This window comes from Cynocephalus volans, chromosome 6 (genome assembly GCF_027409185.1).
Source record: "Cynocephalus volans isolate mCynVol1 chromosome 6, mCynVol1.pri, whole genome shotgun sequence".
Taxonomy (NCBI): domain Eukaryota; kingdom Metazoa; phylum Chordata; class Mammalia; order Dermoptera; family Cynocephalidae; genus Cynocephalus; species Cynocephalus volans.
In genome coordinates, this window is record NC_084465.1 from 94,015,520 (window position 1) to 94,041,064 (window position 25,545).

The 25,545-nt window shown below is 40.0% G+C and overlaps 1 protein-coding gene across 3 annotated transcripts in view; it reads right to left on the bottom strand.

Moving 5' to 3' along the window:
• PDE1C (phosphodiesterase 1C) overlaps positions 1-25,545 on the bottom strand; it is a 622,342-nt gene that overhangs the window by 38,849 nt on the left and 557,948 nt on the right. For all 3 annotated transcript variants that reach the window (XM_063100844.1, XM_063100845.1, XM_063100843.1), the window contains 2 exons: positions 21,330-21,560; positions 14,696-14,773 (listed from right to left, as the gene is read on the bottom strand). In XM_063100844.1, coding sequence (XP_062956914.1) covers positions 14,696-14,773; positions 21,330-21,560 — 309 coding nt within the window. The remainder of the gene's footprint in view (positions 1-14,695; positions 14,774-21,329; positions 21,561-25,545) is intronic.

Genomic DNA, 25,545 nt, shown 5'->3' on the forward strand with positions numbered 1-25,545 from the left:
CAGCAACAACAAATCCCTCTAATACATGCTCTGCAAGTCATCATGCCTTGTAATTAGAAAGTGTTCCCTCCTGTGCAGTGCTCCAAAGGGACAGGAGCACAGTAATCTAGACTATAAGAAGGGTAATGCCATCATCTACAGAGATGTCACAGTCAATACAGGACAAAGGAAGTTTCCCATTCAACTTTGAAAACTGAGATACTCTCCTAAATGAGCTGTAGCTGAAATTAAGCAGAAAACTAGTTGGGAGATAGGGGAGCCCCTTCTGATCTATTATGATTACAGTCAATTCTCAACTTTTCAGGGGCCATTGGTCCAGGCCTCCTGCTGCTCCTCTTTCTTCATTCTGGTCTGGACATTTTGTTGTTTACCTCCATTAGCACCTTCACCCATTTGGGAAAAATAACAGAAAAGCTTCTGATAATCACTTTACTCTGATACTAGCACTGATAAATTTGCCAGTGAGAGAAGGTTGTGAAGCCAAAGCTGAAATCAAGGACTAGAAATTTTTCATTGATTTTGTTTCACTGACCAGTTACACCTTAACCCTAGGGCAAGCTGTAAAACAAATGTAAGTTTCAGGGAGTGAATGATTTATTACAGCAGGTGGTGATGGTGGTCTGAGCACTGAAATCACTAGAACCCCCACCACCACCACCTCATGAATCACAAGACACCTGATGAATGATGTTATCAACTTATTTTTCTTAAGATGTTTCCCTGAAGTTATTTCTAGTAACAGGGGTTTTGTTACATAAAGATTGTCTAATCTCAGCAAGTCAGAGTTCTCATTTGCTGACACCCAATTCTTCACTGCATCCAGCTTCCCTGTCTGTAAGTCACCTCAATAAATATCTTTGATTACCAAATGGACCTGCCCACTTCCTTCTTTGGTCTCAAAGTACCTTCTCTATAGGAGGGCATAACCCCCTCCTCACATAACCCTTTTCCTAATTCTGACTTTCACAGCATTAGACAAAAATTAAGAGGAAAACTATAAATACATTAGTTTTATATTTTATTCAAAAGCAAGGTATGATACGTCCCCAAATTTACATTCTCTATGAAGAAGCCTCATTGTGGATGGCTTTTTGTGGGACACATCTCCCACAGAAGGAACACCTGCTATTCAGGCAGTTTTGCCATGGTTTGTAAATCAGGCCTGATTCTCTTCTCACTCCATATCCTATACTTGCTTCACTGTGTTTTGGTTTTGTGTATCTGTTTTCAATTTAAACTAAAATTGAGAAAGCAGCAGCAAGACTTCAAAGTATATGCAGATAAGGACCCTGAAGACAAAGTATAAGAGACTACTCAGTATTTAACAGAGATGCCTGACTATTTTTGTAATAGCTGTCTTGGATTCCATTGATTCTAAATCTATGTTGGCTTTTTGGAAGCCACAAAAAGTAGTTAAATCTATCCACTTTTTAAAGAGTGATTGATGAAGTAAAATGGAAATATCTTGCCTCATCTTGAAATAATTCAAGAAAATATTTAAGCAAGTTCCACTCTCCCACCTGCTCCTCGACCAAAGACTGTGTACATGTCACGAGGAGCAGCTGGGGTGGCCATGAATCATGAAGTGCGAGTGTGTGGTGAACGAATGCACAGAAATGTGTTTACTCTAAGGGAACAAATAACGATGAATGTTTTAGCAACTTCATGTACAGAAACAGGAAATGGATTTAAAACAATGTGACCTCATCTATCCCACACTTCCCATGCCACTCCTGCAGGTAAGTAGAGATGCTGCAGATGGATCTGATCACCATTTCATCATTTGGCTTAAAGAAAATTATCTTCACACAAAGCTTAAAGTTCAAGTGAACATGACTTGACTCTAAAAACATGTTTATTCATCATGGTGGTTATTCCTGGATCATAAATGGAGTGTCAGTGAGGCAGATCTCACAATAATCTGACACTGCAAAAGCACTGTCAACACACTTTCTTTTTCATTTTTCTTGTGGTTGATTTTTTTATTTTTTTTTTAACAACCTGATTGAACTATCACCCAAACTCAAAGAATTAAACTGATTTGGCTGAAGGCAGAGTTGGGATTCAAAACCAGATTTTCAAGTCTAGGAAATCTACCATAGCTGCCTCCCTATGGAGTTAACTTTCTACAAAAACAACAAAGCAATACAGTCAGCACCTAAAAGAGTTGTGACAGGCTAAACAGAAAAGCAAATGAAGAAAAATAAATGTAGTAAAACCACACCCAATTTCAAATGTCAAGTAGGACTTCTACTGGGCACATGAATGGGTCCTGGTTTTGTCTTGTAATAAGAAATTACCAAGAAAAACATTATTTTACAGATAGCTGTTAGGCTTTATCCTGGCATAAATGTCACTGTCCTATGTCAAAGTGCATGACAGCTATTTTAAACGCTATTTTAAATGTGCGCATGCTTTCTCCTTGCCCCAAACAATAGAAGATATGATTATAGTAGGATTATTCTAAATTAATTTCACTGCATACAATACCAATGCTATAGTAGCACCACTAAAACAAAACACTCTGATCATTTATTTCAGAAGAGATAGATTAGATAGATAGGACGGGTGGATAGATAGATATATGAAATACGTGGGACTATAACTTCCTAAAACGTTGCCTATGCCGTCATCTCCAACAATTAACCCATTTGATCCAAACACACAGAATAGGAATAGTACAAAGAATGGTGGTTCTTAGATTCAACCCCGGCCCTCTTTCGTCTTTCTTTTGATCCATGTCCTCTGTGCTACCTTTAAAAACAATGTTCAACTTTTCTTCTCTACCTTTGCTGCTTTCTCCCTTCCTTTATTTAACATGTTCTTTCTTTCCAAATATAAAATATATGAATCCCTGTCTCTGTCCTTCTGTCTGTCCCACAGTGCCCAAAGAATCTTACTTCCATTACTTTCTGTTTAAAGAACCTAGTACACTAACACCTAAGGAAATGATTAAAACGCCCAACTATCTAAGTGCCCCCAAGGCCTGGCCCACTCTTAGTGGGTAAGTAAAAGTCAGGCATCAACTCCCCTGGTCAGAAGTAAGTCCGCAGCCCTGATTCACCTAGGTGCAGGCGAGGATAGAATTAAGCATCCTTGTCTGCTCAGAAGAGTTTTGTTTCTGATCAGTCTTTGAATCTGTGTTTTTCTCAATTTTATTAGTTCAGGAAAAGCAGCAAAAGATTCAGAATGAATGAAAGAAAAAAATAAACCCAAAGAACATTTTCTCATGTTTTCACCGTGGCTCCAGGGTTCAGAATAAAAATAGCAAACACTGTAGAGGGCTAATACCTATGAAACACAGATGGCGTCACTTGAAGATCAGGGTGCCCTTTCGGGGAGAATGCTAAAAATAAATACAAAGGGGAAGCTTGAATACTTGCTTGATGTTGCATTTTTAACAGCTCTGCTAGCATGTGGGTGTCTAGACAAGAAATGGCATTAACACTGTAGACAGTGCTAGTTCCTGGCTTTAGCACATATTTATTTCAAAGGCAGCTGTTATTTTAAAGAGGTTTTTTATAAAGTTAATAGAGATTCTTTTGATAAATGTATTGTTCCTTGTGTTTCTCCAATCCTTTGTACAGAAACTGAAAAAATATAATTTCTCTAGGGGAAAAACAGATAAATATTTACTTCATGATTACTGAGAAGTTGTTTTTTAAATCCTGAACATTAGTATTGAGGAAAAAAGAAAAATCACATTTTCCCCAGTAGTTCCAAACTTTTATTCCCCTCTGTTAAACCGGATTCCTTTAAATATACAATGGAACATTTAGAGTGTAACAAAATGTCTAGAAGATAGAGTGGAACAATGAAAGCTTATATACCAATAATTGCAAGGGAAAAGTTTTTTAAAAGATTATTTTTGTCATCAAGAAAGAGTGCACAATATACTTTTATTTGACATTTCTATTATGTAGTTATTTGCTAAGAGACAGAGATCTAAACAGCTATGAAGAAAGCATGAATTGATGTTAGATGTTTTCCTTAGTATAACACAATTTGATTTTTGAAAGCCCACCAATCTTATGTTATATTATGCATGTGTGTGTGTGATGTATGTATATCTATCTGCCTGTATATATAAAGTCCCGTTTTAATACTTTAAATATGAATGTCAAGAACACAAAAATCTAGAAGAGGAAAATGGTAGTTTCGTGCCATTTTGTTCCTTTATAATCCACCACGAGGATGTTCATTATAAATCCTCCTTGAAAAGCACAGGACATTCACAAAAAAAAAAAAAAAGCATTGTTTCGACATGGATATTTGTAACCAAAAGAGCTACTGTGCTGATTCTCTATGACTCACCAATGCTAGAACCATGAGTAAGTAACAGGCTTTGTACTTCCAAGGAGTATAAGTCTATCGCAAAAAAAACAAGGAGGTTTGTCAGATTCACCCCACTTGACCACTTTTCACCCACATATCATGGATTAGTTGATAGATTTCCCCAAAATTCATCCAAGAAAACAATTAGGTTGGGTTTCAGCATCACTGAGCTCACAGTAACTCTTATCGTTGGGTCAACCTATAGCACAGCTTCCAGAATGAACGAGAAAATGACACTAGAGTATATGAATAAAAATATTTAAGAAACAAAATCTTTTAGACTCTAATTAGTGAGGTCTTATCCATATGCATAAGAATAACAAGCACTTAAAAATAATACTGCAATTCTCTCCTCCATTTATTGACTTTTTGTTATTTTGCTGTGACAGGGACATTGGAATGGAGGGTTTAGATACTTGTCAAACTACTTGAGAAAATAAGATTGTAAAATTCTTTTTAAAAAGTATTTTGGGCTGGCCAGTTAACTCAGTTGGTTAGAGCATGGTGCTGACAACACCAAGGTCCAGGGTTTGATCCCTGTACTGGCCATATAAAAAAAACCCACAAATATTTCATGTCTCTTCATGCTAAATCACAGATTTTACTTACTGTTGGTGTTCCATGTTTTAATACATAAAAATATATTGAGTAAAATGGGTCATAGGAGTTTTCGTGGACAAATGGCTAAGGGAAATGGGATATTAACCATGATGACTTATTGCAATTGGGACTCAGAGCACTCCAGATGTTTGGTCCCTCTACACTCATGGAAAATAACCCATTAGGATTCTGGATTCTCATGCTGAGAACAATTCATCCACTAAAGAAATAATTTTTGCAAATACATAGAAGGCTACAGTGCAAGAAATAATGCACCCTGTGAGATGGAAACAAGTATAAAACAAAGGATAAGATTAACTATTTGTAGAAACTGCCTCAAGTAAGTAGATGTTGACTTCAGTGGCATGACCGATGTTGAGGTATATGGCAAATCATTCTTACTAAAAACAGTTAAGTATTGAAGTTATAAAGGCTTAATTTTTAAAGGAATTAGAATTCAACTCTATTGCTATGTAGCACTGTCTTGGGTATGAGAGAAAAGGCTGGGGTAGCAGCTAGTGGTCCCCAAAGTCTACACCATCCTCGGCCTATTTTACACATCACATAATCTGAGACACCTTTGGGGGTGTGCAGACCTTGTGAAAATTTGGTAGACTAAGGTGGACAAAAAATAATGAGAATAAAAATGTTTGAGAACATCTGCCTTAAAGACAATGACGTTTTGTTAAGATAAGGGCCCAGAAAAGCAATCAAGGATGACTGAAAGTGAAGAGGGATAATAATCTGCTCCAAGATACCAGCATATCTGATGGCTGAACGTGTGGTCAGAGAGGAGACTAGAAAAAGGGGTGCCACAGATGAGCGCCTCTTGCACTGTCAGGATATAGGGCACATAAGTAACCCATGTCTGCTCTTCTCGACAGGTCCATCCCAACAACAGAGACAGATATGAGGATATTTTACCCTGAGATCACAATTCATCATCAACTAACTCCCCTTACAACCTCAGCTTGCCAAGCAACGTTCTGATATGATTTGACTCTCCACATAAGTTTTCCTTTAGGAGGAAGAAACCACTCACTGGCCAGTTGACATGAGCATTCCAGTGTACATGGACTATATGTTTCACACATATATCAGTAAACCGGCAGGCAAAACTACACATGGGTCACAAGTATTCATTTTCGTGTCAGCAAATCCTCTGCAGCATAATCAACTCTCCATTCACTGTCCATATGAAACTCCTCATCCTGCCATTGTACGAAGCCTTTCTCCCTAATCATCATATGCATCCCAAGCTCCTAGACTGAGGAGCTGAGTGTTTCCCAGACAAGACAGTTCCAACATACAGAACAATATGATGACTCACAAAGTGGACTTCACTTCAAAACTATGTCAAAAATTCTCCAGATGCTATAACCTCTTCTATTACTAAATTGTCTTATTATAAGTGAGGTAATAGTTTGAACTAAAATGGCCACTAAGACTCCCACCCTCTAAGAATTATGATTACATTAGAGTTTTGACTAAAATCATATTGACTTTTCCTTAGAAACAAAACAATCTTTCAGAAATTGGGCAAAATATTAAACAAATATAAAATACGCTGTGAAGTCCCTACATCTAGGGTGCATGAGATTAATTCAAATACGAGTGTGCTAAAGACGAGTACCTGTGTTCAAGTGTTGCTATGACTCTGCACAGACCAATGCACAGCCAGCATCAACTACAAGTGACGGCAAGAAGCCCTGTGGGAAGAAATAGCAGAGAGCAGAGCTGCGAGGTGACAAAATGAGGCATCACTAGGGCAGTTCTTTATGCTGGTGTGTAAACACAGCCCAAGGCTATCGTTCTGCTGAGTGTGGGGGAAAATGTTTGGAGGAGAGGATGAGGTTAGTATGATTCCATGAGAGAATACTGGGATGCGGACATGAAAGGTGACCATGGCCTCAGCGCCTGCATAACGTGGATGCATGCTTCCTGAACAATGGTACCGCACCAACACATTCATTGTTTCTCAGATCTCTGGGCATGAACCTAAGACGGAAATAATCTCCCTGGCAAAGACATACATGCATCTCAGTTTTAACTGCGCCCCGCCATTTGCCTGTTTCCTCCCTGGATCTGCAGAGCAGGACACACCTCCACGTTTGCACAGGCCCCACTACCAGCTCCACTGCAGAGCAGGTCCTGATGTCCCATCCTTTAGGCAACTAACAAAAATTTTTCCACAAAAAATATGAATGTTATGAACATAAAGTACAACTCAAGTGTAAAGGTTCAGACTTACATCCTTACTGTGTCTTATTAACAACTTGGTAAATCAATTGTAATAGAAGAGAAGATACCTAACTAACTTGGAGTCATCCATTCCAAATTTATGTATGTACTCCATTCCAAAGTAACTTGTTAGGAATCGGCTATAAAGAAAACAAAACAAAAAAAACCACATTCATTTCCTCAGATGACTCTTGTGAGCCTGTAGCAAGTCAAGGTCATGAAGCATCAGCCTTGTGAAGAATCAAATCACAGGAAAATTCCTCTGATGTACACAACAAACCTTTTGATCACAATTGGTTGTTCTATGCAAACTAAAAAGAATATTGGCTCTACTGCCTCTTCTATTTTACATGTACTGAATCCTAAAGAGGAGAACACGAGCATCTTAAAGAAATACTGGTAGTGTGACAGTAAAAAATGACATTTCCTCATTGTGGAAATAAGCTGACAAAGTTGTGTCATGACAGCCACAGTGAAGTACAGAGCTAAGAAACGAATAGGTAAATACAGTGCACAAGTATAAAATCATCTTCTCCCCTCATGTAAGCTGTACTGTGTTTTGTTTTCTCTTAATACAGTTTTCAATTTGGCTTTTAATTTGCATTTCCCTAATGATGTCAAGGATCTTTTAATGTCCTTATTTTCTAGTGGTATACCTTCTTTGGTAAAATGTTCAAATTTTTTTCATGTTTTTAACTGGTTGTTTGTTTTCTCATTACTGAACATTGAGAATTCTCCATATATTTTGGATATAAATATATTAAGTTATATGCTTTGCAAATATTCTCCCAACCCATGAACTGTCTTTTTATTCTCCTAATAAAGACTTTTTAAAAAGTTTTTTATTTTGATAAAGTATAATTTATCATTTGTTCTTTTATGATTTGTACTTTTGGTATCATATACAGGAAATCCTTGCCTAACCCAAGATCAAAAAGAGTTTCTTCTATACTTTCTTAACTGAAAGTTTATAGTTTTATATCTCACATTGAGGTTTATGATCCATTTTGAGATAATGTTTGTATATGATATGAAGTATCCACAGAAGCTCATTATTTTGCATATGAATATCCAATTGCTGCATCACCATTCGTTGATAACTATCCTTTTTCTACTGAATGTCCTTTGCCCTTTGTTAAAAATTAGTTGTCCATACACATATAGATCTATTTCTGGACTTTCTATTCTATTCCATTGACCATGTTTGTCTGTGGTGATGCCAATAGCCTTCTCCCTTGATTATCATAGCTTTATAATAAGTCTTGAAATTAGGCTACTGTGTAGTTTTCCAACTTTTTCCTTTTTTTTTTTTCAAATTTTAGCCATTGTTTCTTCAAATATTTTTCTTTCCTTTCTTCTCTCTCCTCTACTTTGGAGATTCTAAGTACACGTATATTAGGCTACTTGAAGGTGTCTCACAACTCACCAATGGTCTCTACAATAATTTTTATTGTATTCTTTATTCTGTTTTCATTCTTTTTTTCTGTTTCATTATGGACAGTTTTACTGCTAATCTTTTCACTACACTTTTCCTCTACAATGTCTAATCCCATCCGGTGTATTTACCATTAAGCCTACCCAATGTTGTTTAGTTTATACCATCCAGTGTATTTTTCACATCAGACATTGTAGTTTCCATGTTTAAAACTGATTTTGGTCTTTTTAAAAAAATACATCTTTCACGTCTCTACTTAACTTCTGAACACATGGGCTACAGTTATAAGAACTGTTTTAACATCCTTGTCTGCTAAAAATTTTAACATGTTTTAGTTCTGGGTTAGTTTAAATTGGTCGTTTTTTTTTTTTTTTTTTTTTTTTTTTCTTTCCCCATTATGGGTAGTATTTTCTTGCTGCTTTGCATGCCCAATAGTTTTTGACTGAATGCCAGACATTGTGAATTTTACCTTGTTGGGTGCTGGATATTTTTGTGTTCCTATAATATATGCTTGAGCTTTATTCTGGAATGCACTTAAGTTACTTGGAAACACTTTGATACTTCTCTGTCTTGCTTTTAAGATTGGTTCGATAGGACCAGAGCAGCATTTAGCCCGCAGCTAATTATTCCCCCACTACTAAAGAAAGACAATTATGAGGATTCTACCTAATTTCCTTTTAATGACAAGGTCTTCAAGTCTGGCTTGTGGGAAGAGGCACTTTTTTCCGCCCTGTGTAAACAGCAGAACTCTTCCCTCTCATGCTCTTTTTCCTGGCTTCGGCTGGTTTCCTCATTGCATGGGTTGATCAGAACTCTGACGAATACTCTTCAGACTTCTGGAGTTCCGTATCTCCAACAGCTCTCTTCTCTCTTGTACTTTTTTTGGGTTAACACTAGCCACCTTTGTCTTCCTGGATTCATATTCAACTTCTCAAATCAGAGAATCAACCAGGTCTCCCTGTGTCCCTCCTCTCCATGTTGCCTGGAAGTCCTCTCAAGGCAGTAAGCTGGGCAATCACAGGGCTCACCTCACTATCTCCTGTCTCTCAGAGCTCCCTGTCCTTCATTTTCTGAGCTCCAGTGTTTTGAACACCATTTTTTCCCATGTGTTGTCTGGGGCTTGTTCGGTTGTTGCAGATGGAAGGGTACATCTAGTTCCTGTTACTTCTCTTTGGCAGAAGCGGACATCCTTAGATTGTCTTTGTCCACCCTTGCCACTACTCACAGCTGACTTTTAAATTTCATGAACCAACATTCAGAAACATTCCAATGCCCAGAAGGAGAAACGGCTGAACTCCCTCCCCAGGACTGGCAGACAACCATGCAGGGCCTAATTATAATCAATCTTCTGAGAGACACAGAAGGTGGCTATCTCCTTTATCTCTGTTAATGTGGTCAAGTAAAGTTAAGGGCAATTTGTATTTCTGGGCAACTTTATAAATTATGGCAGGCCCAACAGGCTACACTATTATAAACATGGATAGAAATGAAAAATATTTATTTGTGTGGTACCCCACAAGACTCTCAATGACAGTGGAAAAATTTAGGCACCAAGAGAATCTTGGCTCACAGACGTAGACCCTTTTATGTTAGTACATTTTTCCCTAGGGGTAAGCAAGGTACTTTCAAAGGACATCCATTCTTTAGAGTCAGTTAAAAATTAGTGCTGCAGGGTACTAAATGGTACCTCGGTAGCCTGACAGAGATAATGTACAACTGCAGTGTGTTCGTTATGCCAAGATGTAATTTACCCTTTCAGCACACACGACTTCCCTCTGTGCATGTCCTTGTTCATAGGAGTTTGGAATAACCACCTGTGGTCCAGTTTCCATTGGGTTTCTCTCTGAATGTTTAGAATGTTACAACTATAAACCATAGTGGGTTAGATCACACTGGGCATGAATTGTACCTGAATACTCCCTCTCAAAAATTATAGAGCACTAGTCACTAATGGTTCCCAGGATTGGGGGTGGGGCATTAAAAATAGTTAAATTGACTCCCCCTAGTTATCAGACATAGTAGGATCCACTAAAAAGAAATGTTCAAAGTTCATCTGATTATTTCTACAGTTTTTTTTAAATCAATATACCTATTGATCTACATATTCCCTCTTTTTAATTTTCTAAAGTAGAATGTTTTAAGGACCAAAAAGGAAGAGATAGGTGAAACTTAAATTCTTTTCCACTCATGCTAACAAGAATTAGCTTCAGTCCTGGTAAAGGTTTTGGACTAAAATAGTACAAATTGTTGAAGCTCAATGCTCTAAGTCCTGTTGATACCAAAGCAGTGATGATGACTGATGTCATGTTAGTCCATCGGTGAAATTAAAATACAAAGTTGTTTATGCTTGTGTATGTGTACAAACTTGCAAGTATATGAACACACCAGCTGCCACTGGAAGCAGCGGAAGGTTGGGGTTGTGCAGGGAAAAAGAGACAGATATCAGAGAATGTCTCTCCTTAATTTACTGCAGCCTGCTCCTTGCCCAAGGAGATAAAAAATTCTGTTAATTAAGCAACCAAATTTTACATTTATTTGTACAAAGGAACACAGAATCTATTCCATTCCTCCTCCTCCAACAAACTGTTTAATTATTTTAAATACTGAGGAATAATTCAGTTAAAAAGCATACATAAAATAAAAGGGGTTTATGAAGGTGACAAAATGTAATATACAATGTCCACATGACATGATAGTAGATATTTGTAGCACAATACGAAAATACAACAAGATTCAAGATTCCATATTAAAAAAAAATTTCTTTTAATTAATATTTTTTTACATTCTAGGATGTTGTTGTGGAGCGGCTGGGAGGGAGGGGGAAGGGGAAAGTGGAGGGAAATGGGACGGAAGAAGGAGGAAGGAGGAGGGGTGGGATTGAGGCCTGTGCACCTCCCTCATTCCCACAGGGGAGACCGGGGGCTTCCAGGGCTGGCTTGGTCATTACCGGGCTGGGCGCAGATGTCAGGGGGTGTGGCAAAAGCCCTCGCCCCCCACCACACCAGCTCAGGAACCCGGGGCCCTTCTTGCTGTGCCTTGGTGGTCGCTGCTGGGCTGGTTGCTCATGTTGGGGGGGCATGACTGAGGCCCGAGGCCTCCCACTGCCCTGGTTCAGGACAGCCTGGGATGCTTCTTGCAGTGGCTCAGTGGTCATCGCTGGGGTGGTTGTGCATGTTGGGGGTGTGTGGCTAAGGCCCTTGGCCCCCACCCTCAGGAATGGTTGTGGGTGTCAGGGGGCATTGCTGAGGCCCCTGGTCCTCCCCTCTTTCTGGCTTGGTAGCCCATGGGACTTCCAGTCCTTCCAGGAGTTATAGGTGTTTTTTGGTGAAATAAGACCTTTACTAGTTAATATCAAACTTTGTATCTGGTTGTGGGCACTTTGTCTTTTCTTTCAGTTCTGTGTGGGATTATTTGCTGTTCCCACCACTTAAACTCTGCCCTGAAACTAATTTGTTGTCCTTTGCTTACTTCTAACATGGGGCAACTTCCTGTGGGGACCAGTTCTCAAGCTGCATGGTTGAGCTAAATTGCTGTTTTGCTGCTCATTCCCTAGGGAAGGCTTTTTGTGCAGCTCAGGTTTTAATGGTTGACTTTATAGGTACTTCTAGGTCTAGAAAAATCCGGTGCACCTGGGTTGTGTAGAAACTGGTCTGGGCCTGAGTCTTTTCATCAAACTGCTCCCCCTAAAATTCTATATTCCTGACCAGTCTCCTCTGAGTGATCCTATGTTGATTGGGGTGCAGATCAGCTGTCATTGCTGTGCCCCAGTGTTCCCCCAGTGGGCCTGTCTACCCCACCTCATGATGAAGTTTGGATATACTGTCCTCCCAGAACTCATGGAAATCTAATCTCCAATGTGGCAGTTTGGGTCATGGGGGCATATCCTTCATGAATGGATTAATGCTCTCCCGGGGGGAGGGGGGATTAATGAGTGAGTTCTCGCTCTATTAGTTCCTGCAAGAGCTGGTTGTTTAAAAAGACTCTGGCACCTCCTCTCTCTCTCTCTTGCCTCCTCTCACCATGTGACCTGTTTGTACCTGCTGGCTGCCTGCTGCTTTCCACCATGAGTAGAGCAGCCTGAGGCCCGTACCAGATGCAGTTGTCCCAGAATCATAAGCCAAATAAACCTCTTTCCTTATAAATTACCCAGTCTCAGGTACGTGTGTTACAGCAACACAAAATGGACTAATACACCTCCCATGCTCCAAACACTTCCCATGGAACAGGCCATGCATCAGTCCCTTGCAATGACTCACTGGCCTCTGAGGGGCTCTTTTTTCTGTTGTTGTGGTCCTTTGCTCCTATGTGGTCCACAGGAACCCTGTTAGTGGTCTTGCTGGCCTGGGAGCCAACAAGGTCCTCTTCTCCCCTGCTACCTCCAAGCAACTTCATCCAAAAGGCACAGCTACAGCTTTTGCCAGCTCCTGCTCCATGCACTCAGCAGCTCCAGACTGGAAGCAGCCGGGGTTCAAAATAGTTGGAGCAGTTCTTTCTTTCTCTCATCGTGGCTTCTCCTGCCTTCTTGAACTCCATAGGTCTCTCCTCCTCTTCCCCTGAGCTCTAGCAGCCCCAGCTTGGCTGTTGTTGCTTTTTTATAGTTGTAAATTGATTGATTTATGGGAGAGAGTGACACTGGGACTGTCTATTTCACCATCTTGACCTGAAGTCTCCCATATTGAAGATTTGGAACCTGATGTATTCTGGGCTTTTCTGCTCTAGGAACTCAGATCAGAGAGCAATGGGCCAGTCCCTGGATGCAGGATGGGACAAGTGTCCAGGTGCTGGGTTCATAGCTGACATCATTCCTCCACTGTACATTTTCTGGCTGGGGTTGCCTTGATTTGGGTCTGATGATGTCTGGCAAATAGCCTCTGGTATTTGAACAAACCTTACTCATAACAGAGTCTGGCTGGGAGACTGTCATTTTAAATTCTATTTTATCTCTGTGTATTTCACTTCTTAGTCAAAATTATTTAAGGAGGGTACGTGTACACTCATTAGGTAAGTGGTTTCCATTTGCATAAGCAAGTTGGTGAAAGATTGCAGGTGTGTGTTCCCTAGGTATTATGCGATAAGACACCTGGAGTGAATTATTTAAAAGAAAAGGTTTGAGAACTAATTTCAAGCATGGAAGCAAAGAGAACACGTATAGTGGCTTAGGGCTGAAAGCTAAAGGGACTGCTTCCTTTTCAAAGATGTGTGAAGAGTTATGTTCAAATGTCTTCTTACTCCTCAACCTCATTAGCAGCATTTGCTTTTCAAAGGTATTCTAACTAGAATGAGATTCTAACAAAAACCATTCTCTGGAAACTTTCATTTTTAGCTTAATACCACATCAATGTACAAGGGAATATCAAGAAATGAGCCCATGTTGCAACTGAAACAACGAGGTTTATGTAAAGGCTGGGATAGGTTTTTCAATCGAATGGTTCAAAGTGTGGAAGGTAATATAACTTGACCTTTCAGATTTTAGGAAGAGTGGAGTGCTGTTTATGAAAGGCAAAAGCAGTGCTCTTGAGGCACATTACAATGCAACTTCATTCTAACTCATTTTGATTGTCTTCGTCTTTAGGACTTGTTCTTGCTGACCAAACTGTGTTCTACAACCCTACATGTTGCCTCCCAAACCAAATTCCTGTTTTTGTTTTTGTTTTTACCAAAAGTATTAACTAATTCAAGGCAAAAAATGTAAAGACTGAAAACATGGAATGTTTCCTATTTATGCTGCACAATTCACAATCAAAAACTCAAAGTACGTCAGCAGTATGTGTTATTCCATTCTGTTACAATCAGCAAGCCCAGAACCAACTTTTTATGAAGTTTAAGATGAAAAAATAGCAAGTGGGAGAAGAAAGAGTGTAGAAAGCATTTGTGATGGAGAAACTATGGTGGAGAGAAGGAGATACAATAATTTGTAAATTATTGAAAGCGATACTCCTATTCTTTAAATGTAGTGAAGTATTTTTTCAGGGTATAATAGAAGAACATGTTAACAACCACTCTTTCGATTTTAGGTATGATTCTAACAAGCTTGCATTAAATTGCACGTTTTATGAAAAAATGTAATGGGAATGATACTCTTACCATCTGTTTTCTTTGAGTCATTTCCGACATTGGAGTGATCCTTCTTGTCTGTCTTATTTTTACCATCTTTCAAGTCACCTGAAAGTAATAAGCATGACAAACAGTATACATATACAGCTGAGAGGAAAGTTATAAATAAATACCTTTAAACCTGTCCATATAAAAAAAAAAGTGCAGCATAATTTTATTACTCATGAGGGAGTACATGTCTGGTTGTAAATATCTTTTGTAATCATATGTTAGATCTTGGAAATTGGATTATGATCAGGAAATTAAAATTGAAAGTTCCTGTTAAACAGAGTTGTACTTAAGTCAATGGTGTTTTATCTTCCAAAAAAGGCAGTTTAAGCTCTATTGTTTGGCTGTGGAGGGAGGAAAAAGCTTGGTTAATGTAAGTTCTACCAATTAATAGCTATTTAACTTCTCTGTGCTTCAGCTTTCTCATCTACAAAATGGGCATAACAATACCTCCTTTATAGGTACACTATAAGGATAAATGCATTTAAAGTATGTAAGTACTAAATGTTATATCCAGCATGTCACTCAATGACAGTTGTTATTATTCTAAAACAGAGCTATAAATGGCATTCTAATTAATGAGCCTGTCAAAGTGTAATTTATAAAGTTTAAAAACTCTACTCTTACAAATGTAGAATGAACACATGTCAAAAATGTATTTAACTCATTTCTGAGGGAACCAGTGAGATAGTAAGGGTAGTCCCAAGAGCAGTTAAGAAACTGGGTATTCAGAGGCATGTTAGAACTATATTAAAATCAGATTGCTAGGTTAGAGACAAAACTGGTTATATCCTACAGGGCAGTAAAACTATAACCTTTGGGGCCATCTTCTCTACCAGTCAAAAATCTACAAGTTAGCATATGACTTCACAGTTCGTAGGCTTGAATCAAACAATAAAGTTTGCAAAGTTAAACACAGCCATGTTCTCCAAGAGCCCAGGGGTCAGCAAATATTGGCCTGAGGCCAATATGGGCTTCCACCTGTTATAGTAAATAAAGTTTTATTGGCACACAGCCACACCTATTCATTTACATGTTATCTATGGCTGTTGTCATGCTGCAACAGCAGCGTTGAATGGTTGCAACAGAGACGCGCCAAGCCAGAAATATTTTCAATCTTGGCCCTTCACAGTAAAAGCGTGCTGGCCCCTGTCTGAGTTAATCCTTGGCAGGACTGTTCAACAAAATGCCAGTGTGACACTGATAGGTCACAGACCCCTCACCCCAGCCTTATTTTCAAGTTTTGGATATTTTTATTACCAATCTTATTAATGGCAGCTTTCTTTTTAGCATAAAACCAAGAATACATTACTACTCAGATACTGGTATTTATTGAAGCAAAAGATCCTGATAACAATCGGAGAGAGCAGGGCCTCCAAGGTGAGTGTGTGAGGTAGGAAATTAATCTTTTCTTACTTTCTCTGTGGCAGGCAATCTGCCAATTGCTTCACGTGCATCATTTCATTAAATTCTTTTATCAACCCCATTATGAAGGTACTATTATAGAAAGGAGACAAATTCATCAAAGATTCATTCACTACATGGTCAATATGCTGAATAACTAACTTACCAAATGACTGAGGAGCTTTTCCTCGATGTCACTGGCCAGTCCATCTCTGCCGAGTGGCGTGAACGCCCGCTTCCTGGCCTCGCCTCCCCCCAGCCTTGCACCTGCATCTCCCTCTGGCAGCAAAACCACTCCTGTCAGCTACCCGAGATCTGGTTTAAGCCATTTGTCTGGCAGCTTTTGGACAAACGGCCAATTTGTCTTCCTACAAAGTAATTTTGCTTAAGTCAACTTGTGGGGAATTGACCTGAAACCTATTTTATGACTGAGAAACCGACAGCACAGATAAGTACGTTACCACAGGCTGCACAAGTGGGTCTAATTCTAGAGGTCAAGCTCTCAACTACTGTATTTATAGCTTCCCCACGATGCTCAAGTTTTAGATTTCAGGCTTCCATTTACTATTCCTACTTCTGTATGCTTTTGGCCTACAGATGTATAAAAAAAATGAAGATCTAAGGATAATTCAAGACCATTTTTGGCTGTGATATATTCTACAAAAGACACACTTTTAAATTAATTTGACAAATCCTAAGCTAAAAAGTCAAACTTCCCAGGGTTACTCTCATTCTTAATTCTGAAATGGGAGGAACTGGCTGGAAGGATTGAGAAACAGGCGAGTCTCCTCTGGCCAGGGTCCAAACAGGAGGATTTTAAGTGCAGGACGTAGTCATCACCCTTGCTCAGAAAATAGAGTAGTTTGGTCCCTCACCTTGGGTCCAGCTGGTTGTGGTTTTAGCACATCCTTTGTAAGAAAATTGTGTGTGTGTGTGTGTGTGTGTGTGTGTGTGTGTGTGTGTGTGGAGTTAGTGCGCTGTGCACCAATGTATCTTTTTAGTTTTTTTGCTGTTCTTGTGTTCCTGAGAGAGAGAGAGAGAGAGAGAAGAGAGTAGTTTTAGTGAAGTAGGTGGGTGGGCGTCTGCCTCGGACGCCTGCGTGGTCATGCTTTCCACCCTATGGCTCCAAGGACCTTTTGGCCGGTTACCTAGCTCATAGACCTGTGTGAAGGGGTCTGGTGACCCAGCCTGGTGTGTGTGGGATCTGGTGACCCAGCCTGGCATATGAAAGGTTTGTGACTCAGTCTGTGGATGGGCTTGAGGGGCCTGGAAGCTCCAGACCCAGCCCTAGCTTTACAATTGGCCCAGTCAGCAGGATTACTGGCAGGTAAAAGAGCCCAACAACTAGCATGGTCATGGAGCTACACAATTGGCATCACGAACAGGATAAGAGCGCTACAATTGGTGCTGTGAGCAGGATTCCAGACATTAGCCCTGACTCCACAACCCTCTACACATCCCAGTGGCCAAAAGAGAGGGGTTCCTTTGGAGGTTCCACACGACAGCCCAAATACTGGCTTTTCCATGTTTCAAGGATGTCAGAGATGGACTCAAGATCTCCAGCCCTGAAGTCAAACTAGTTTCCCAGAGAAAAATAATCCTTCTTCCATAAATGAGCTTTCATACCCCTACCGCACTCTATTTTAAATCACCCAGGTTGCTCTACACTGGAGCTTTACTGACAGCTGTGACAAAACCAGGATGCCTTCCAGAAGGGAGCAGAAATGGTTCTGTTTGCTGGGTGCTAGGCAGCCTGTTTTCTCAGCCAGGGCTGGGAGGCTGAGGGAGGAAGGTGCCTCAATAGAGACCAAAGCTGAAGGGATCCTGTCATTACCAGTAGGGGACCAAACCTCTAGAACCCCCTAGCCAATGTCCTTCCACTCTAAGCTGGAAAATATCTTGGGCAGCCCACAAAGAAGGGTGCCAGGAAAGTAACACATGCTTGTTTGATGATGTTGCTTGAACAGAACCCATTAGGTAATTTCCCATGGGTTATACAGGGAGTAATGGCTGATGCAAGCTGTTACTCAATAAACAAGGGAAACAAAAGAGCCTTTCTGTGCAGTTATAAATCATCTTAATTAGGCTGCTGTAACACAGTCCCGAGCCACCATTAGCCTTTCTTATTATTGCTCTAAATTGATTTCTTTTCCCACCTCTCATTTAGTACTTAATTTTTAAGGGAAATGGTAGACTGTTGCTTACTTTGGGAAATAAACACAGTTGTGAAATCAAGCCAGCCTACTGGAAGACTTAGTCTCCTGTTTTGTTTCTTTCAGGCTTCCCCTTTAATCATCTTCAAAATAAATAATTGCCACCCCTGCCCTTTCTGAATCTTTGTCTACACCCCTCTTGTAGAATCTATAAACTCATTTGGGACAGGCTTGTTTGTGTTACTGGTTTCTCTCACTGTCTACACTGGAGGTTGGCAAACCACAGCCATGGGCCAAACCTGGCCCCATTGTCTGGTTTTGTATGACTCACAAACTAACAATGGCTTTCACTATTTTTAAATGGTTAAAAAAAAATGAATAGTTTGTGACTTGTGAAAATTATATCGAATTCAAATTTCAATTTCTATAAATAAAGTTTTATTGGAACACAGCTTGATTTGTTTACATATTATCTGTGGCTGCTTTCACACTAAAAAGGCAGTGCTGAGTAGCTGCAACAGAGACCATATATCCCGCAAAGCCTAAAATATTTACTATCTGGCCCATTACAGAAAAAGTGTGCCAACTCCTGGAATATACAGACTACAAGCTTCTTATGGATAGCAGTTGAGTCTCAGTATTTCTCTGATGTCCCCTTTTTCCCAATGGCACCAAACCTTGTAAATAGTAAGGAGTGCTGGTTAAGAATGTAGGAGCGGGACCCTCGGAGACCTGAGTTTAACCTGACTCTTACTTAGTAGCTGCTTGACCTTAAGCAAGTGATTTACCCTCTCTGTGTCTTCACCTGTAGGATGGGAATGAGAGTCTGCCTCACAGAGTTGTTAGGATTTTTAAATAATTTGATGTAGGTAAAAATCTCAAGTACAATGTCTGGCACGTTAAGTGTTCAATAAGTGGTAGTGTTATTATGATTACTGTTTGTATTAAGGGAAAGAGGTTTTTAGCCCACTCTGCTAAAAGAAAAGGAGAGAAGAAACACATCTGCCTCTCGCACCACCTGTACCACTCATCCTTTGAGAGGAGTGATTTGTCTAAGAGGAGAGTTGAGCCGGCACAGTACAGCCCAGCCACCCTGTCCCATCCCCCCCAGAGGTGTGTTTTCCACAAGACATACACCTTTTCTGCCACTCCAGAGGCAGCCTGCTGGGGTTCTTGGGTGGGGATGAGCCCTGCACCTGCCTGCCTCTGCCAGTGTCTGGTCGAGTAAGCTTAGTTCAGGGCAGATGTGTAAAGAAGCCCATGTGCTACAGACCAAGTCCACATTTCCCCATTCAGCTCCAATCACAGAGGAGCTGTTATCTTGATCACTGGCTTTTTGACTATGTTATCTATCTCCGTTGGTTCAGACCTCAGGAGGGGAAAAGAGGGATAGTTTACACTGCTCTCTAAAACTTCAACAGGTACACCATAAATTCTTCTCAAGTCAAACATTTTTTTCTGGACTAGGATGCACTTGGATACAAAGCAAACTAGTTAAGAGCAGTATCCAGAACTAGAATGCTTAGGGGCTGGACTAACTGGGACAGTGGCCTTCTTTGCCTGCTAGGGTAGTCATGAGTGTTAAATGAGGGAATTTATTCAAGTTCTTGAAACATGATATGAGCTGTTATCATTATTAAATGTATTATAATATTGTTCCCTGATTATATGTGTTATATAAGTTAATTGTAGAAATAATTGAAGAACATCATGCTAAGTACTTTCTACATATTTTTATTTATTGAGGCCCTGTAACTTAATACCTAAAGCATGGCTTGGAGTAGTAGCTCACGTGGCCCCACCAGGCAGGTTAGAGAATGAGTATGCACACAGAGAATGTAAAACAGCAACTGGTATGTCAATATGTGCCTTTTGTTGTTATTGTCTTTGTTGTTTTGCTATCCTGGTTATTACTGAAGGCTCACAGAAGGCCCATGCTGTGAGCAGGTATTATTATGCACACTTTACAGAGACAGAGGAAGGTTAAGTAACCTGGCCAAGGCCACCAAGAAGGGAGAGGCGCATCTGTGACTTGAATCCAGGTCTGTTAAGACTGCTAAGCTACCTTGCAATTTGGTCACAACCATGCACTTGCAAAGCTCCAGAGACTCTGAACCTCTGCCCTTCCCTAAACAAGGGAACCAATTCCATGCCCTTGTGCACTCGTTCATCTCGTTCTCTCTGCTGAGAAGTCTCTTTCTCCCATGCGATCAGCAAACTTCAGCATTTAAAACTCAGCTCAGACACCACCTCCTTTTGAAGCCTTCTCTAACATGTACCCTATCTCACAAGCCCCAGTCCCAACAAAGCTAACATCCCTTTCTTTGTACATGTTCTTTGGGCATTTTATCTGCCAGGCCACTACTGTTACTTGCTCACGTTTCACTGGAATTATTTGTGAGGATGTCCGCATCCCTGTGAAATCATGGGTTTCTTGTGGCCCTTCCATTTCTAAATCTCCACTGCCAAGCACAGTGCTGAGCACACAGTTGTTCATCAATAAATATTTGTTGCATTAAATATAAGAAATCAATAACTACATGCACACTATGGTGGCCAGTTCATCCCAGTTTGCCTGGAATTTTTCTGGTTTTAAAATGGAAAGCATTGCATCCCAGAAAATCCCTCAGTCCCAGGTAAAGTGGGATGACTGTCACCCTAATCTACAGGAACAGGCCCCAGGCAGACCTGAGGCCTGGTCTTCCGAGGGTGATGGTCACAGGAAACTCACTGTCCATTCCTCCATTTAGCAGTGAGAACTCAGGACCATGATGGGGTTGTTAATGGTAATTTCCACCTGGTGGGCAGGCAGGCAGGCACTGGCTAGAGACTCCAGCTGGGAAGGGCCAGAAAGGCATAGATCTCCCCAGAGCTGCTGGCTGCTTCTGATGGGACCCTGCCAGCATCCGCAGCCCGGGGAGATGGGATCAGCAGGAGCTGGACGACAGGGAAGGAAGCCCGCTCTATGAGCTGCAGGTGCAGGGGAAGCCGGCTGCCAGCTTCCGTCCGTCGCCTCATTAACACCCCAAAAGAGCCTTCGCTAGTGCAATTCTACCCACCGTTCTGCTGCTTTTCTCCAGAGGAGTTCTCAGCTTTGGGATTCTTCCCCCGAGGGTTGTCCCTTTTGTTTGTGCGCGTTCCATTGACTTGGTTCTTGGCGTCTCCAGATGTCGTCTTCTCGGCTGTGCTGGCTGCGCCCTCCTCGGACTGGCTCTTGGCTTCCATCTCCTTTCGTTTCTCCTCCGCGGCCAGGCGAGCCTTTTCCTCTGCTTCCTTCTTGGCCTTCTCCTCTGCATCCACAGCAGGTTAGAAAAAGTGCAGAAAAGAGAAAAGAGGTCATGCCGTTAGGACAATTGTCTTTTTGAAAACAACAACAACGATTTGCACTGGGAAGCAATACACTAAAATGACCTAAGGTGTTTACTGAGTGTCTGAAGTATATTTTTGGTCAATTCAAGAACAGATTGGCAAATATATTTATGAAATCAATAAAATAGGTTCATGATAATACCATTTCTGAAAATTGAGCTAGAGGAGGGGGCAGGAAGAAAATAATAATAAGGATAATAATAATATTTAAGCCAATATTATAATGCACATTATTGTTATCATCATTATTAGTTTCCATTGAGTATGTCCTCTATGCCAAGTATTATACTAAGTGCCTTTCAAGGATTCTTTCTTTTCATCCTCAAAATAACCTTATGGCAGCTACTATTATTGTGACCCTATTTACAAGTGTGGAAATCAAGGCTCAGAGACATTACAAAACTTTCCCACAGCCATAGAAAAAATTGAAATTTTATGTAGGTATACTTACAACCCAGAGTCTAAACATAAACAATCGATCACAAAATAGTAAGTCAGGGAAAATCACCACCACTAGAAAAATGCACCTTCAGGCCTCTGTTTGTGAATTTAAAAGTAGAAAGAGGACAAAAATTAATACCTACAAAAAAAAAAAAAAAAAAAAAAAAGGTCTTTGAACTGCCCACAGATGAGAAGCATTCTTTAGTTTGTCCAGGTACCTGGTCTGCGTCCTCTCCTTTAATGAGTGGATGTCAGGGTTATTTCCAATTTGACTGATTACAAAAGGGCCTGGCTCTGTGCTTAATCAAAAACACAGTTTAACTGCATAGGTCAGGTACTTATGAAAAGACTGGCTCATTCATTCAACTAATTTTATTGAGCTGCTTCAGTGTCAAGCACTATTTTACATCCTGGGAATACAGCAGCAAGCACGACAGATTCATGGAGAAGAGAAGACCAAAACTAAGTAAACAAATGACTAAAATAATTTCAGACTGTGAGAAGTGCTTTGCAAAAAAATAAGCAGAGTGATATGATGGAACAAAATCTGCATAAAAGGCAGAGGTGGCATTAGATAAGGAAGCGGAGAAGGTTTCCTTGAGAAGGTGACATTTGATCAAGTCCTAAATGACGAGAACTGTCCTTGCAATAATCGGGAGAAATAGCATTTCAGGCAAAAGAACTAGAAAATGCAAAGGCCACGAGGCAGGGATGAGCTTGGTATGTTCAAAGGACATTTAGTTAGCCAGTATGGCTAAAGCAAATTTGGCAAGGGGTTAGATGATGGGGCCAAATGACCAAGGTTTCAGATCGTGCAGAGCCTTGGAGGCAGCGAGGCGGAGCTGGGCTATAGAGAGTAACACATACAGGGGGAGCCTAACAGAGACAAATCCTCCTTAAGGCCTGCAGACTCACCCTGTACAATATTCAAGTCCCTCAAAAGGTCTTCCGGACTGTGCCACCAACCTCCACTGTGAAAAGCATTATCGCATTTTTGTCTAGATGTGGCAAAAAAAACTGCCCCACCCCTCATTATCACAGGTCCTCTTTATTTCCCTTGTGTTAGTCTTGGTCCTGAAAAAAAGCTGGCTTTCATAGACAATATGTTTGTTTTTAATCTAATGGACACCACAGTGGTTGTACATCTGATTATGTTTTACCTGCTAAAGAGCTCAAAGCCCAAATTTGGTCCAGGTTCACGTGTTCATGAGGCTTTAAGTCATGTATTTTGTGGATGTCTATGATGTCTGGATTTATTCTACTTTTCACGCCCTTACATTTGTTTATCCCAGATGTTCTCCTTAATATATTATGGAGTTTTCATCCATTTGTTCATTGATCCATCCATCCATCCATCCTAACCAATGCCCTGGCCTCACCCCAGATAAATTAAATCAGATTCTGGAGGGAGAGGGGCAAGAATAGGATACTTCAAGTGTTTTCCAGGTATTCTAACACACAGTCAGGGTTGAGAAGCACTGATTTAAATTTTAAATGTTTGTCATTCAGAAGTTCATGACATTCTGCTTCCCAACAGGATGTATTCATAATTCACACTGGAAATATAAGGAAAAATTTCTTGACAAATAACATAATTATGTGCATATATATTGTATGTCTTGTCTTCTACAGAAATGTACAACTAAAGAGTAAAAGAAGATGGCTAGATAGCACTCTCAGTGGGATGCAGGGCCACAGAAGGTCCCCTGTAATGTTCACTCAGGCTTAATCTCACCCTTCTTTACTGCCCTAAGGACAGGGTTCAAATGCCATCTCTATCACTGAATTCCCAGTGCTTGGCACAACACTCGGCACATAGCAAACACTCATGAAGTATTTGTTGACTAAATGAAATATACCCCATAGGTGTGATAAATCTGCCAATGTAACCTTATTTGTACATATGCCATTTTCAGCAATCTTGACTGGCATAAAATAGAGAATGCATACAAACTCTCAAGTTCTATTATGAAAGAGTTAGCCATTTGACAAATGTTAGTTTCCTTAAGTGCTAATGTAAGTAAATAAAAAGATGACTGCTCTTACTACAAAGAGGGAAGCTGAGGCAAGGGGGAGAATTCATTTATACTCAGAACCTGGTATCAGGGAAAATAATTTATAACCCCCTTGCAGAATTTCTACTGAATTTCTAGCAAACTTTCAGCATTCAAAATATCCCCAAGTTGAAAATAATTGTGATAAAAATTGAAGGTATTAAGTTCTGGCTTGCTACAAAGAAGCATAAAATATTATCTGAGCAAGAAAAATTTATTTGACAGCTGAGTCAGACCAATTTTCCATGGGAAGTCTAGCAAAAAAAATTGGGAGAGGGGTACATTTTAGAAACAAATCTTTTTTTGCTCAACTGCAGCTGACATCAGGCAATTAGTGTTTAAATTAATTAATGGAAGCCCTTATGACATCATGATCATCTCAGACATGAACCTGCCCCACTGTACGATTCCTTTCTCTGCAGTAATCACGTTCCAGCAGGTGGCTCTGCAATGATCTTCATCTTCTCTACTTGACTTCTTTCTCTGCCTATCTCTGAAATAGCTGGTACTAGTGTGGTCAACCATATGGTACCCAAAGTGCTGCTACTCAAAATGAGTAGACAAAAACATGCAGACACGTGAATAAGAAAAAAAGAAAATACATGAACAAGAGGTAGGTCTTTTCCACTGCAATCATATTCCCATATATTTTCACTGTGAAATTATTAGTGTGGATAAAATTTTCCTACAATGAGAAAAAGTAAATGAGAACACAGTTAACACGTACATGTTAACAGGTCTCAGTGATAGCATGTATACAGAGAATTAACTTTTCAGATTTTAGATTTAGCATCTTTGGCACTGCTTGGCTTCTAGACTAGTAAAACGCAAACATCATAGTTCAATCCTGTTCCCTTTTGCTTCCCATTTTAAACTGTCTGTATTGATGTGACTCATTAAGAAAATGGCCAAAAGTCAGCAGCTAAAGAGGTAAGGTGGAGCAGAGCCTTCATGATCCATAAATTACCTTCCTCCTAAGGAGAGCTGTTCTACCCTATACCGAATGTCCGTACAGTCACAAAGAAATACATTAATTTCTTCATTTAATCTGCCCTCTTGAATAATGATATAGGCTCTCAGTTAAAAATGGTATTGAACTAGTTATCCCTTGATACAACTTTCTGAAATGCCTACTTAAACTTCCTACAAACAGAGAGAGAGGGAGAAAGGCAGAGAGAAACTGACTGACCTAAAAAAAAAAACCCAAAATACTATACAAATGTTGAATTATATACAAGAACAATGGAAAGGCATTTCTAAACAACCAAAGACTCAGAAGTTGTTCACATAGAACTTTCTGAAAGTTTTAGTCAAAGAAATGCTCCAGCAACAAAAAAATTCAAACAATATTAAAAACTCAAGAATGAGAAAAATATGTTAATGATGTGTAATGAAACTAGTAAAGCTTACT